The 14,228-nt window shown below is 42.0% G+C and overlaps 1 protein-coding gene across 1 annotated transcript in view; it reads left to right on the top strand.

The window, feature by feature from the left end:
* The window catches only part of DENND6A (DENN domain containing 6A), a 292,813-nt gene that overhangs the window by 190,545 nt on the left and 88,040 nt on the right, over positions 1-14,228 (top strand). The window contains exon 12 of the mRNA XM_069206473.1: positions 12,732-12,826. Coding sequence (XP_069062574.1) covers positions 12,732-12,826 — 95 coding nt within the window. The remainder of the gene's footprint in view (positions 1-12,731; positions 12,827-14,228) is intronic.

The raw sequence follows: 14,228 nt of genomic DNA, 5'->3' as shown, positions 1-14,228 counted from the left end.
ACAGAAAATACCTCAGGTTTGTTATGCAAGGAAAACATTACCAATTCAAGGTAGTACCCTTCGGGATAACAACAGCCCCCAGAGTATTTACAAAATGCCTTGCCGTGGTAGCGGCATACATAAGGAGACAACACATGCATATATTCCCATATCTCGACGCTTGGCTAATAAAGGCCAACACTCAACAGCAGTGTCAAAATCACACATGTTACATAATAGATACCCTACACACACTAGGGTTTTCTATAAATTACCAAAAATCACACTTGCAACCATCCCAAACTCAGCAATACTTGGGAGCTACACTCAACACTCAAAAATCGATTGCAAGTCCAAGCCCACAAAGGGTACAGTCATTCCACACCATGGTACAAAAAATACAACCAAATCAACAGTACACAGTCAGATTTGTGATGAGACTCCTAGGCATGATGGCAACATGCATCGCAATTGTTCCAAACGCACGGTTACAAATGCGGTTCTTACAGCAGTGCCTTGCAAAACAATGGTCGCAGGCACAGGGTCACCTCCAAGCTCTAGTGTTGATAGACCGCCAAACACACTATTCACTTCAGTGGTGGAACCCTATAAACTTAAACAAAGGGCGGCATTTTCAAGACCCTGTGCCTCATGTCATTCTCACAACAGAAGCATCAATGATTGGCTGGGGAGCTCACCTCAACAATCACAGTATACACGGACAGTGGGACAACCAGCAATAACAGCAACACATAAACCACTTAGAGCTAATAGCAGTTTTTCTAGCACTAAAAGCTTTTCAACCTCTACTAGCTCACAAACACATTCTTGTCAAAACAGACAATATGACAGCAATGTACTACTTAAACAAACAGGGGGAACGCACTCATCAAAACTTTGCCTCCTAGCACAAACAATTTGGCATTGGGCAATTCACAACAATATTTGCCTAATAGCGCAATACATCCCAGGCATTCACAATCAATTAGCGGGCAATCTCAGTTGAGACCACCAGCAAACTCACGAGTGGGAAATGCATCCCCAGGTAGTACAAAAATACTTTCGCCAGTGGGGGACACCAGACATAGATCTGTTTACCAGAAACCAAAACACAAAATGCCAAAACTTCACGTCCAGGTACCCACAGCCTCAGTCCAAGGGCAATGCTCTATGGATCAATTGGTCAGGGATATTTGCTTATGCTTTTCCCCCTCTCCCACTCATTCCTTTTCTAGTCAACAAACTGCATCAAAACAAACTCAAACTAATACTCATAGCACCAACGTGGGCACACCAACCGTGGTACACGACACTGTTAGACCTCCCAGTAGTACCTCACATCAAACTCCCAAACAGACCAGACCTGTTAACGCAACACAAACAACAGATCAGACACCCCAATCCAGCAATGCTCAATCTAGCAATCTGGCTCCTGAAGTCTTAGAGTTTGGCTATCTAAATCTTCCAAACGAGTGTATGGAAGTCATTAAACAGGCAAGAAAACCTACCACCAGGCATTGCTATGCTAATAAATGGAAAAGATTTGTTTTCTACTGACAAAGAAAACATCACACCGTTGGATGCATCCATACAGGACATCGTAGGCTATTTACTACACCTACAAAAAGCAAATCTTGCCTTTTCATCCATCAAAATACCTCACTGCAATTTCAGCCTACTTGCAAATTAAACACACAAAATCACTATTTAGAATACCAGTCATTAAAGCCTTCATGGAAGGACTAAAGCGGATCATACCTCCAAGAACTCCACCAGTACCCTCGTGGAATCTTAATATTGTACTTACACGACTCATGGGTCCACCTTTTGGACCCATGCATTCCTGTCAAATCCATTTCTTAACTGGGGAAGTGGCATTTCTAGTAGCTATCACTTCATTACGAAGAGTTAGTGAAATACAGGCTTTCACTATTGAGGAACCCTTTATACAAGTACACAAACATAAAGTTGTTCTCCGCACAAATCCAAAATTTCTACCAAAAGTTATTTCACCATTTCATTTAAACCAAACAGTGGAACTCCGAGTCTTCTTCCCACTGCCAGACTCAGTGGCAGAAAGAGCACTGCATACATTAGATATAAAAAGAGCTCTAATGTACTATATAGACAGAACAAAACCATTTAGTAAAACTAAACAATTGTTCGTCGCATTCCAGAAAACCCATGCTGGTAACCCTATATCCAAACAAGGCATAGCCAGATGGATAGTTAAATGCATACAAACTTGTTACCTAAAAGCTAAAAGAGAACTACTCATTACACCAAAGTCACACTCCACTAGAAAAAAAAGGAGCAACAATTTCTAGGTAACATACCAATGACAGAGATTTGTAAGGCAGCCACTTGGTCCACACCTCATACGTTTACCAAACACTACTGTGTAAATGTGTTAGCAACACAACAAGCCACAGTAGGACAGGCTGTACTAAGAACATTATTTCAACTCCTACAGGCTGACCACCGCTTTAGGGAGGATTACTGCTTTGTAGTCTATGCACAGCATGTGTATCTGCAGCTACACATGCCACCGACCAGAAAATGTCACTTACCCAGTGTACATCTGTTCGTGGCATGTTCCGCTGCAGATACACATGCGCCCTCCCAGGGAGCCTGTAGCCGTTTAAGTTGCAACTAGAAATTGTATATATGTAAATAAACATTCCTTTACCTCAAACTAGGTACATACATATCTATTCCATTGCATGGACATCTTTACTATTCTCACTCTACCACTCCTACCTCGCCCTCTGCGGGAAAACAATCTAAGATGGAGTTGATGCCCATGCACAATGGAGCCGAAAGGCAGGAGTCACTCGGTCCCGTGACTCGAAAAGACTTCTTTGAAGAAAAACAACTTGTAACACTCTGAGCCCAACACTAGATGGCAGGAACAGTGCACAGCATGTGAATCTGCAGCGGAACATGCCACGAACAGATGTACACTGGTTAAGTGACATTTTCCATATACACATATACATACAACTAGCGCAGTCGCCACTAGGTAGTTATAGTTAGGACCTACTTTCTATAGAAAAAGCTTATTATTATTATTATTTTATTTTTTATTTTTTACTTGCCTATATCTTTGGTGACAGTTGACAATCTTCACAAAATTTTCCAAAAATAATCACCAGTCACATCAGCAGCTGCTTGGAAAGTTATGAGGTGACCTGTCAAGTGGGGGCCGAGGGAAAAAAAGGGGGGGTTCCCAAAAAACATTTTCCCTATTCATTTTTCCATACAGATTTTGACCAGCGACATCGCCAAAACTACTGGCTGTAATTACACCAAATTTGGAAGAAAGGTAGCTCTTGCTCCAGAAAACGACCTCTTTGTTATTACAAAATCCAATTTTGTATATATATATATATATATATATATATATATATATATATATATATATATATATATATATATATATATATATATATATATATATATAGACATGAAGGCCTCGCGACCCCTTCCGATCTCATGCTGATATCTGATTGGCTGCCAACACTTCAGAAGTATGCAGAGCTTCTGATATGTCCCAGGGTGCCCACCCCCAGGACATAACTGGAAGCAGAGGTTTCAACTTTTTCCCTGCCCTCAGAGCTGCGGGAAGGGAAAGAGATGTAACAATTGCTCTTTTTCATATAGGGAGAGCTGCATGTTTAGCAGCTTCCTATGTGCAAGAGCAATGCCGGTTCCCGCATGTGGTGGGAGCCCGCTGGGGACCATGGGGGGCTTGAGGCTCCCTGTGGTCCCATTGCACAGTTGGTGCCCTGGGGCGACATTAAGGAGACATGGCCAGCCCCAGCGGATGTGGTCCTCAGGGCCAAAAATGGCCCTCCTCCATTTGATATGGCTTGACCCAGGGAGATGGGGTCCCTGGGGCTACAATCGCCCCGTGGAGTGGGACGTGTGGCCCCCTTTCTCCATTTATTTATGGTTGGGCCCTGGGGGATGGGGTCGGTGGGACAGATATTGGCCTGGGGAGGCGTGCTTCATGGCCTCCTATTAAAAGAAGGATAGGGTCCCTGGGGCCAAAATCAGCATGGTAAGTGAGGCCATATGCCCCCCCCCCCCCCCCCCCTGGAATCCATGGGTCTGCTGTTAAATTGTTATGAATATGCAAATGTGAAAATCTCCGCCCGCTTGGCCCCGCACCGTCTACCTTACTCGTATGCAAACGTCTTCCTGCCTTTTCCCAGAATTATGTGCAGCTTGCCCAGAGGCCACCCCTGTGCGTTTCCCGCCTATTTTGGTAACGCATTTTTGAAGTCGAGGAATCTGAGGACTTCTCCATAAAACAAAGAAGCACTTGAGTCAAATAGATATGACAAAGGACCCTGGTGTGGTGGAGATTTACATCTTTGTAGTCTTGTTGGCCTTGCTATGGCAGGAATCATGTTATCACAGAACTCTGGAGAAATACGCACAAGGAGGCATTTCCTCGTGGTCCATTACGCAGCTGTAGTGTAGAATACACGCTGGACATTTAACCACCAAAGTATCACTTACTAACTAACCAGTAGAAAGTACTTCTTTTGGGTAGACATTATGTTAAAAACTGTGTACTCTTGTTGGATAAACGGGCATGTGCATATCCTTTGTGGAAGAGTCACTCACGCAGCTACTGACACACCTACATAGGCACTCACAGACCCTCTCCAGCTCACATACTCACTCACAGACCCACTGAGAGACTCATGTGCCCACTAAGACCGACTCAGTCACTCAGGCACCCCCTCACAGACCCACTCAGTCTCTCATACACCTACTCTCAGAGCCACACAGTCTCTCACCCACCTACTCACAGACCCACACAGACTTCCTCTCACATCTCCTCACATACCCAGACAGATGCTCTCACACCCACATAGACCCTCTCTCACCCAGGCACACACTGTCAGACCCACTCTCACACCCAGAGACACCTTCTCACACCTATTCTCACATCCAGAGAGACGGGCCCTGCCACCAACACCAAGGTGGTTGGGTGGCAGTAGGGGGTTGGCTGCAGGGCCTGGTCTGCGACCAACCCCTGCCATGCATGGCTAAAGGCCGCGTGCAGCAGTGGTTACATTAATGTATAGTAGTTAAAATGATTTCACTTCAAAAAAATTGAAATTCACTGAAAAAAACAATGGTTATAGGGACATTATAGTTAGGAGAGAGAATTTTAAAAAACATAGAAATTCCCTGAAAAAGCCAAAGGTTACAGGGACGTTCTAGTTAGGTTCTGAATTTACTCGTACAAATCCTTAGAAATTCAGCAGTTATAGTTAGTTATTTCAATTAACTATAACTCGGGCCCCAAGGCAACAATAACTCACACCCTTGCCATGTACTGCTAATTACTCCAGATATTTCAGGACTCATGACAAATTCTGAACGTTATTAAAACTGCAAATGATGCATTGGCAGTCAAATTAATGAAGAAAAAAACGTGCATGGCGGGAGCGCAAGTTATAGTTACCTTACCAGATTGACACCTCTCATAAAAATGGAATAAAATCTAGTGAAATCAATTAATGATTTAATAAGGACACTCTGCTGCCTGAATAGCAAAATTACTTTCCATGCCAGTTACACTTAAGATCACTGATCAGCATTATTAACATGCCAACTCCATGCACTTAATTTTTTTTTTAAGTTGGTAAGATCGCTTGCCAAAATCTTTTAATGGTGCCAGCCTTTAATGCAAACCTCTGTACATTTGCAGTTAGATCACCAGTTACATAAACAAAATCACCAAGGAGTTTTGTTAGTGGCAGGTAATACTGCTTCCTTTGTATCCTTTTTAACACTTGCCTTCTCCCACTGCCTTTGGTAGATGAGTAGGAATGAGCACTAAAATGAAATGTTGGCAAGTCTCACCGGTGTACTGTTCCTGCATATGTTTGCATGCATCAACAATCCCCATGAACAATTTTAAGTTGTCTACCATGTGAATGTTTTGCTTGTCAGTATAGTATGCATTTGGTCTATACACATTCTGTGGCATAGAGACTTTCTCTGGTGCTGATTGATGAAAATGTAGGCTAAGTTTAACTTCAAAGCTCTATATCATCTGTTACAAAACATCTTGGCCGACCATATTTTTGAGCCCAGGATAAGTTTAAGAACATTATAGGGACTTCACAATGCTCCCTGATGAACTTTGTTGTACTCCACTGTCACACAATCAGCTTTCCTGTTATCCTATTCCTGGTTACTTATGATAGTTGTCTCTAAAATCTGTGCTTCATCCCCTTTAACATTAGCTTTTTCCTTAAAGATTGCTGGCAATTAGTATAAAAATCACTGAAGTGTCAAGGAATTGGCTTGTCATTACATCATTTTACACAAGGAATTTATTTCTATAAAAAAATATTATTGCGTCTGAGGTTTGCAGATGCTATGTTTTTAACATTTAACTTCATTAAACGAAAGAATAAGTAGACTAACAAAGCACTCAAATCTTGGTAAATGAAGGCGGTCTTTCCTATTTTAGTTGTTTAGCTGGTGTTGAACGAGGATAACTGCAAATGAGCAGATGTAGTATAACAGAATTAATTATTTGACCTTCATCAATATTTTGTCTAGTAATCTAGAAACAAGTTTTCAGATAAGTATTTTTAAACTCCATCTTACCCTAACATTAGAGGAAAGTCATACAACTGTGTGTAAATAATGATATTTAAAACTGTGTGCAATAGGATCCTTTAACATTCTTACCTAGATGCATGCTGGTTCATATGGTCACTAGAATGGACATTGTGAGAGTATGTGTCTTTAATAAAAAGTCTGTAGATACATCAGTGCCATGATAATATGTGAACCATATCTGCATTTCCCTTTGAGCCATGTTACTTACACTCCAGCAGGCTATGCATGGTTACCAGGCTTACCTGATCCTAGTTCAAAAATATTGTAGTTTACTTCAGACACAACGCCAAAGGTCTTTTACACTGTCTGGGAAAGTATATGCTCAAGGTTTCCCTAAAAAGAACAGCGCATTGGACTGTTGTATCCAGAATACCTCTGTACCTCAGCAGAACCAAGTTGCTAACATAACGTTAGGACCAAAACCACATGTTTAGTGGCATATGTGGCTATAGATAAACATGCTCTGCATACTTCTGCCACCTAGTGTTGGGTCCCGATGTGTACAAGTGGTTTTTCATCGAAGAAGTCGTGAGAGTCACAAGGTAAAGTAACGCCTCCTCTCGGTGATACTGTGCATGGACATCGACTCCATTGTTAGATTGTTTTCTTTCCGTCATCGGGTTCAGACGTGTTCTTCGGTGCTCCAGTTCGAGACCGTTTCGGCCTCCCTTTCGAGCAACCGACAATCCCATACTTCTCTGTATTATTTTTTGTTCATGCAGAGAACACAAGAAGCAAATCTCCCCTGTCGGGTTGACAACTTTCATTCCCGGCCTTCGGGCCTCTATTATTTCATAGCTATTTGCGCATAAGAAATGTGCTGCTGATGGAATGGACACCTTTTTGATTTTGTCCTAGGTGTCACACCAAACAGTCCCACGCAGACCTCCACTCCGTTTCCATCCACGGCTTATAGCCTGATCACAACAAACAAAGAAAATTGTGAGGCCTGTGGAACATTTCGAGTGAAGAAAATGCTGCGGGATCGTCGGGCTTGTCTTAAAGAAATGCAGCGAAAAGAACTAGAAGAGACAACGGACATCTTTGGGCTCCAAGACCTAGAGCCGCATGAAGAAATCCATGAAGCTTCTGCAGAGAAAGAGGATGCCTTATCGATTTTAGACTCTGTATCCGATTCGGAGAATGAGGCCAGGGTGCAGGCACAAAGTCTCATCAGCACAGCACGCAGTGAGTACAAAGGCCTATATTATACCCGCCAAAAAACATTCAGCTTTGTTCGAACATAAAACTACCAGGCCACCACTGCTGTCTGGGCCATGGTCAGCACCGAACAATTGCCAAGGGTGCCTCACCTTCTAGCTCAGTACCAAAGGCCAAGTCTAAAAGAGGCTGCCCATAAAATGGCTCCAAAAGGTTTTGCATTGACCCAACCAAAACTGTCTTTGGTTCCAATATTGGCACTGACCATTTCGGCACCAAAACTCAAAACCTCTTCTGCATCGAACATTTCAACACTCCGGTCGAAAATGACTGTTCCAGCACCACAGCCTATTTTAAAAACAATGGCAGAGAAGCTTGATCCGAAACAAAAAACAATCTATATTCAACCAAATGCTGGTTGGATTCTTGCAATACCATCTTATTCAAAACGTCAGTGTTTATTTGAGGGGACTATTGATGTACAGGTATCTCCTCACAAGATAAAGAGAAAAGACATGGCCACCAGTCCAATGCCTTCATCTTTACCACCTTCTCCTCTACCTACTTCACCACTATTCAAACTCGGAGGCTGAAGATATAACAGCAGGAACTCGACTAGGATAACCACAATCCTATTTAGTAGATCGGGGGCGGAGGGGGAATTAAGATTGACAGCAGCCACCATTAGATCCTTGGGACACATATGACATTGGCCCACCAGGAGATACAGATCCAGATATACCCATCTAAACCATCTCCACCAGATGACACCACATCCTTCAATAAATTGGTAGCTAGGGCGGCTGCATATCATCAAGTCCCATTACACAGGGACCCTATAGAAGATGATTTCTTATTCAAAACCCTTTCCTCTACCACTAGGGCATCTCAATATCTGCCCAGGTTGAAGGGTTTGACATGGCATGTGGGCAACATTTTTAAAGACCTTGTCCATGCATGAGTAATTACAGAGTTGAGTTAAAAAAAAAAAAAATGCAAGGCAGCCCATTCAGACCCTGCTATGTAAGAGGACAAATTCTGCCAGACTCCCTGGTAGTTTTAAATGCTCGTGAAACTTCTGGGAATGCACCTCTTCCAGACAGAGTCATAACTTAATGATGCATCAGGCAAAAGGGTGGGGCTTCAAGCAGCCAATCATTGGAGAATATGAGAACCTTCCAAAAGAGGTTAAAAAGAAAGGACACCAGCTTGTACAAGAGGACAAGTTAATATCTAATATCTCTATTAGATGTGCTTTTGACGCAGTAGATACAGCTGCAAGGGGTATAAACGCAGGTCTCTTATTAGGATGACACACCTGGTTGCGTATGCCAGGTTTTAAACCTGGGATTCAACAAATACTTCTTAATTCCCGTTTTGATCAGGGACACATTTTTGGTCCAGAGGTGGACCAATCGTTCGAGAAAATAAAAAAAGGACACTAATGTTGCAAAGTCTGTGGGAGTCCTTCAAACCCATAGTAGTGGAGGCTACTTACGTAAACCTGTCTTCAAACAAAGCAATAAGCCGACAACGTCAGACTCCTCTACCTCTATCAGGCAACAACACTCTAGAGAGTTTTATAGAGGCTCAGAAAGGAGAAGCAAGGGTCAAGGAAGAGGTGTCTCCTCATGTACCCCCTTCCACTTCAGAGCAATGACTCTTCTCATTCCCTACGATCACACAACACCTGTTGAAGGATTCCTACAACACTTTTTTCCCAACTAGCAAAATATAACAACAGACCAGTGGGTGTTGGATATTATGCAACATGGTTATTGCCTGGAGCTCATCAACACACCTCCAAACATACCACCCAGAAAGCACAAACTCTCTGAACAGTTGCAAATGTTCTACAATCAAGAAGTACAAGCTCTCTTTCAGAAAGGAGCTAGAGAGTTAGCTCCCATTCATCAAAAGGGAACAAGGGTATATTTCCTATATTTTCTTATTCCGAAAAAGGATGGCTCCCTTCGCCCAATTCTGAATCTGAGACCACTAAACCATTACATTCTGTCAGAACACTTCGATATGGTCACTCTCCACTATGTAATACCACTATTACAACAAGGAGACTTCATGTCTGCTCTAGTTCTAAAGGATACTTATTTATACATCCCAATACACCCAGTACGCAGGAAATATCACAGATTCGTCATACAAGGCAGGCATTACCAGTTCAAGGTACTTCCTTTCGAAGCAACAGCTGCACCTTGTGTTTTCACAAAATGCCTTGCAATAGTCGCAGCACATCTATGCCGACAAAGTATTCATGTCTTTCCATATCTGGACGATTGGCTTATCAAGTCCAGTTCATTCCAGCAGTGTCTTCACCATACACAAACAACCATTCATCTCCTTCATCATGGAGGGTTTACCTTCAACATACACAAATCTCAACTCCAACGATCTCAGATACAGCCCTATCTAGAAGCTGTTCTAAACACTCAATTAGTGTTAGCCTACTCCAGTGCTCTCAGGATTCACAATATAATAGCTCTCTTGAGTCAAATACTCCCCAACCAGCACATTCTGGTGCGAACAGTTAAGAGAATTCTAGGGATGATGGCATTTTGTATTGCAATAGTGCCATATGCACGCCTGCACATGCGTCCACTGCAGGAGTGTCTGGCGGCTCAGTGCTCTCAAGCACAGGGTCAGTTACACAATCTAGTGTTGATAGACAGCCGCACACACTCTTCTCTACAGTGGTGGAATACACAAAATCTGACCAAAGGGCATCCGTTTCTAGACCCAGATCACTCTCACAGACGCATCCCTCACAGGTTGGGGTGCCCACATACACAATCTCTCAATACTAGGTCCGTGGGACACCAAACATCAAGCTCTCCAAATAAATTACTTAGTACTTCAAGCCATTCACCTAACACTCTGCTGTTCTGGTTCACCTGCCAGGCATGACTTGATTGAGTTAGTCTGGACAGACAGTACAACAGCCATGTTTTATTTACAGAAACGGGGGGGAGGGGACACTCTCTACAGTTGCCTCGACTAGCGTAGACAATCTGGCATTGGGCAATTCGCCACCACATTCAGTTGCTAGTGGAACACCTCCTGGGAACAGACATCTACTGCCGATCTACTCAGCAGGATGCAGCAACAAGTCCACGAATAGGAACTCCACACTCAAGTCCTACTAACATACTTCCATTGGTGGGGATTTCCACAAATAGATCTGTTCTCAACAGCAAACAACTCAAAATGCCCAAACTTCACCTCCAGGCACCCACACCGATCCAAGGGCAATGCTCTGTGGATGAGTTGATCAGAGATATTTGCATATGCTTTTCTGTCTCTCCCTCTCCTTCCCTTTGTGGTGAGGAAGCTCAGGGAGAACTCTCTCACACTCATTTTGGTGACTCCCACTTGTGCACGACAACCATGTTTCACAACACTACTGGAACTTTCAGTAGTTCACCCAAGAAGCTTCCCCTACATCCAGATCTTCTTATGCAGAACTATGGAGAAATCAGACACCCAAATCCCAAGGAACTCAAACTTGCAACTTGACCCCTGAGATCATAGAGTTTGTATACTTACATTTGCCTTCCTGAAAGCATGACCATTCTTAAGGGAGCATGTAAACCCACAACCAGAGCATGCTATGCTGCTAAATGGGAAAGGTTAATTGTTTATCGTCAAAACAAACAAATTGATCAGTTTAATGCAACAGTGTTGTTTGCTATTGGCTACATTTACAAACTTGTGGGTTAGCATACAATTCAATATGACTGTATTTTGCAGCAATAGCAGCGTATTTACAAAACGGACAAAATTTAACGTTGTTCAAAATTCCTGTTATTAAAGCTTTTATGGAAGGTCTTAAAAGAGTAATTCCACTGAGGGTACCTCGAGCACCAATATGGAATCTTAACATTGTACTTACCAAACTAATGTGACCGCCATTTGAACCTTTACATAACTGTCCACTTCAGTTTTTCTCTTGGAAGTTAGCTTTTTTGGTAGCAATCACTTCACTAAGATGTGTGAGTGAGCTTCAGGCATTAACCTTAGAAGAACCCTTCTTCCAAATACATAAGGATAGGGTAGTCCTTCGTACCAACCCATAATTTTTTCCAAAGATTGTTTCTACTTTTTACCTTAACCAGTCGGTTTAGTTACCGTTTTTTTTTCCTCAGCCTGATTCAGTTGCAGAAAGATCTCTACATACCTTGGATGTTAAGAGCACAAAACAATCGAACAATGGAGTTGATGCCCATGCACAGTGTCACCGAGAGGAGGGGTCACTTTACCTTGTGACTCTAACAACTTCTTCGAAGAAAAACAACTTTTACACGTCCTGACCCAACACTAGATGGCAGAAGTATGCGGAGCATGTGAATCTACAGCACTAAATGCCACGAACAGATGCTTACAGGGTAAGTAAAATAATCTTTATACTATGGGCATGTATTAACTATTCTGGAAAGATAGCTTGTAATACAATGTCAAAAACTTTAAAATGCCAATAAAGAGTTTTTGTTTAATAAAAACAAATGATAATATGTGACTAGACAGGAGGGGCCTAAACATGAGGCAAATGCATGAATTAGAGCCCAGGTACTCCGCATCTGATGGTTGCAAATCTTATATCACTTAATGATACAAAAAATAGCATTATCTTTTCTGAAATGTCTTTCTCTAGCTCTTCGGCTAGTAAACCACTTCATCTCTTATGTCACTATGGTCTGGCTAATCACTGTATTCTTTCAAGGGCAGTGACCTTACTTTTCACCATTATTTTGGTTGGTTTTACCCTGTCTATTTCGTAATAGATATTGATGTTCCTTATAAGTGTAAGAGAAGCTGAAAATGTTCTACTAACTAATTTTACCCAGCTGAGGAACCATTTGATTTTTTTATTTATTTATATATTTTTTAAACTGATGATCACCTCACTTATCTCCTTCTAGGCCATCAATTATTTTAGGAGTGACAAATCCATTTTTTGCTAAAACACTGCAGCACTGGCCACATATCATCAGAATTGGGGATGTCAAGCTGGCAGGTAAAGATGTACGAATGAATGGCAAGAGTTACCATTATATTTTTACTGCATAATATCATTTGATCTTGCTATTTATAAAACAAATCTATCTTTCTAGTAATGTGTTTCATGATCATATATTTATTTCTAGTGACTAAATGTTTTCTCCAATTTTTATAGGTTTGAGTTGCAGGTTTACAAGACAGTGGGCACTTAACCCCCATTATGAGCCTCAGTTGAAGTGATGTAATTATATTAGAGCATATGTCCTTTAAAGATGGAATGTTCTAAATTAAAAATGGAAGTACAAAAAAGAAACATCGGACTGTTGGAGCATTTGTTATCTTCATGTACCCAATATTTGAGTGTTCTGATGTCTGCTTAAATATCCCTTACCTCGGGGACGTGGCTTACAGCACTGTTGGGAAAAAGAACACCAGCATTCAGTATCGCAGTGCCACCTGCCTTCCGTTGAGGAGAGTGAAGAAGGTAATTTGCCTGGCGACCAAAGTGCATCTAATGAATGGGATGACACCCTGCTAATGGCACCATCATTGCTCATCCTGTGGATTTTCCTCCTGATGATATGGGAGGTTTTCATACTCTGATGGACTGGGCAGCAAAACAAATTGAACTACTAATGCCAGTAAAGCAATTAGCTTGTTTTCTGAATGACTTCAAAGAGCCTGCTAGAACATCCATTAGCGCTATCCTGGTGCAGATTTTATGTGGGAGGAAGGTATGAAAATAATGACAAATCCAGCAACAATGTTCACTGTCTTACCCAGACTGGTTAAGACATATAAGGTACAAGATAATTTGTCAGCTTGCTTGATAGGACATCCTAAGCCAGATTCCATCATAACCGAAGCAGTTCAGCACTGCTCTAAGAACTCCTCTACGCCCATCTCAGTCCCACTTGATAGAAAGGATAGGCGTTTAGCTAACATATGGGGGTGTTTTTTCACAATGTCAATCCTCTGGCAATCCTTGGTCGATATGATCAACAGGTTTGGTCAGATATTGCTCCTTTCTTAGATTGATTACCTGAGGTTATGAAGAGGAGGCAAGAAAGAGTCTGCAGAAAGGCAAAAGAGCCTCTTTGGTGACTATTGATTGTGCAATGGATAGGGCTTCAACAGGTTTTTGCCAATTGTCAGGTGGTGTTGAACTCCACAGATAAGGATGGCTTAAGGCTTCTTCCTTCAGGTCTGAAGTCAAACGTAAGATCTAATATACACCTTTTATTGGGGAGGCATTATTCAGCAACCTCATTGATAAAGCTCTACAGTCATTTAAAACAGACACAGCAAGATCACTAGGTACTCTGCAAGTGAGACAAATGCCCCTTTGAGAAGCAAGAGGAAGAAGTATATATTCCTACAGGGGAGGATGTCAGCCTTCTAGATCACAACAGTAACAA

The sequence above is a fragment of the Pleurodeles waltl genome, chromosome 9 (assembly GCF_031143425.1).
Source record: "Pleurodeles waltl isolate 20211129_DDA chromosome 9, aPleWal1.hap1.20221129, whole genome shotgun sequence".
In the NCBI taxonomy this organism is placed as follows: Eukaryota; Metazoa; Chordata; class Amphibia; order Caudata; family Salamandridae; genus Pleurodeles; species Pleurodeles waltl.
Note: the sequence above shows the minus strand (reverse complement) of the source record. Positions and strands in the feature narration are given on the sequence as shown.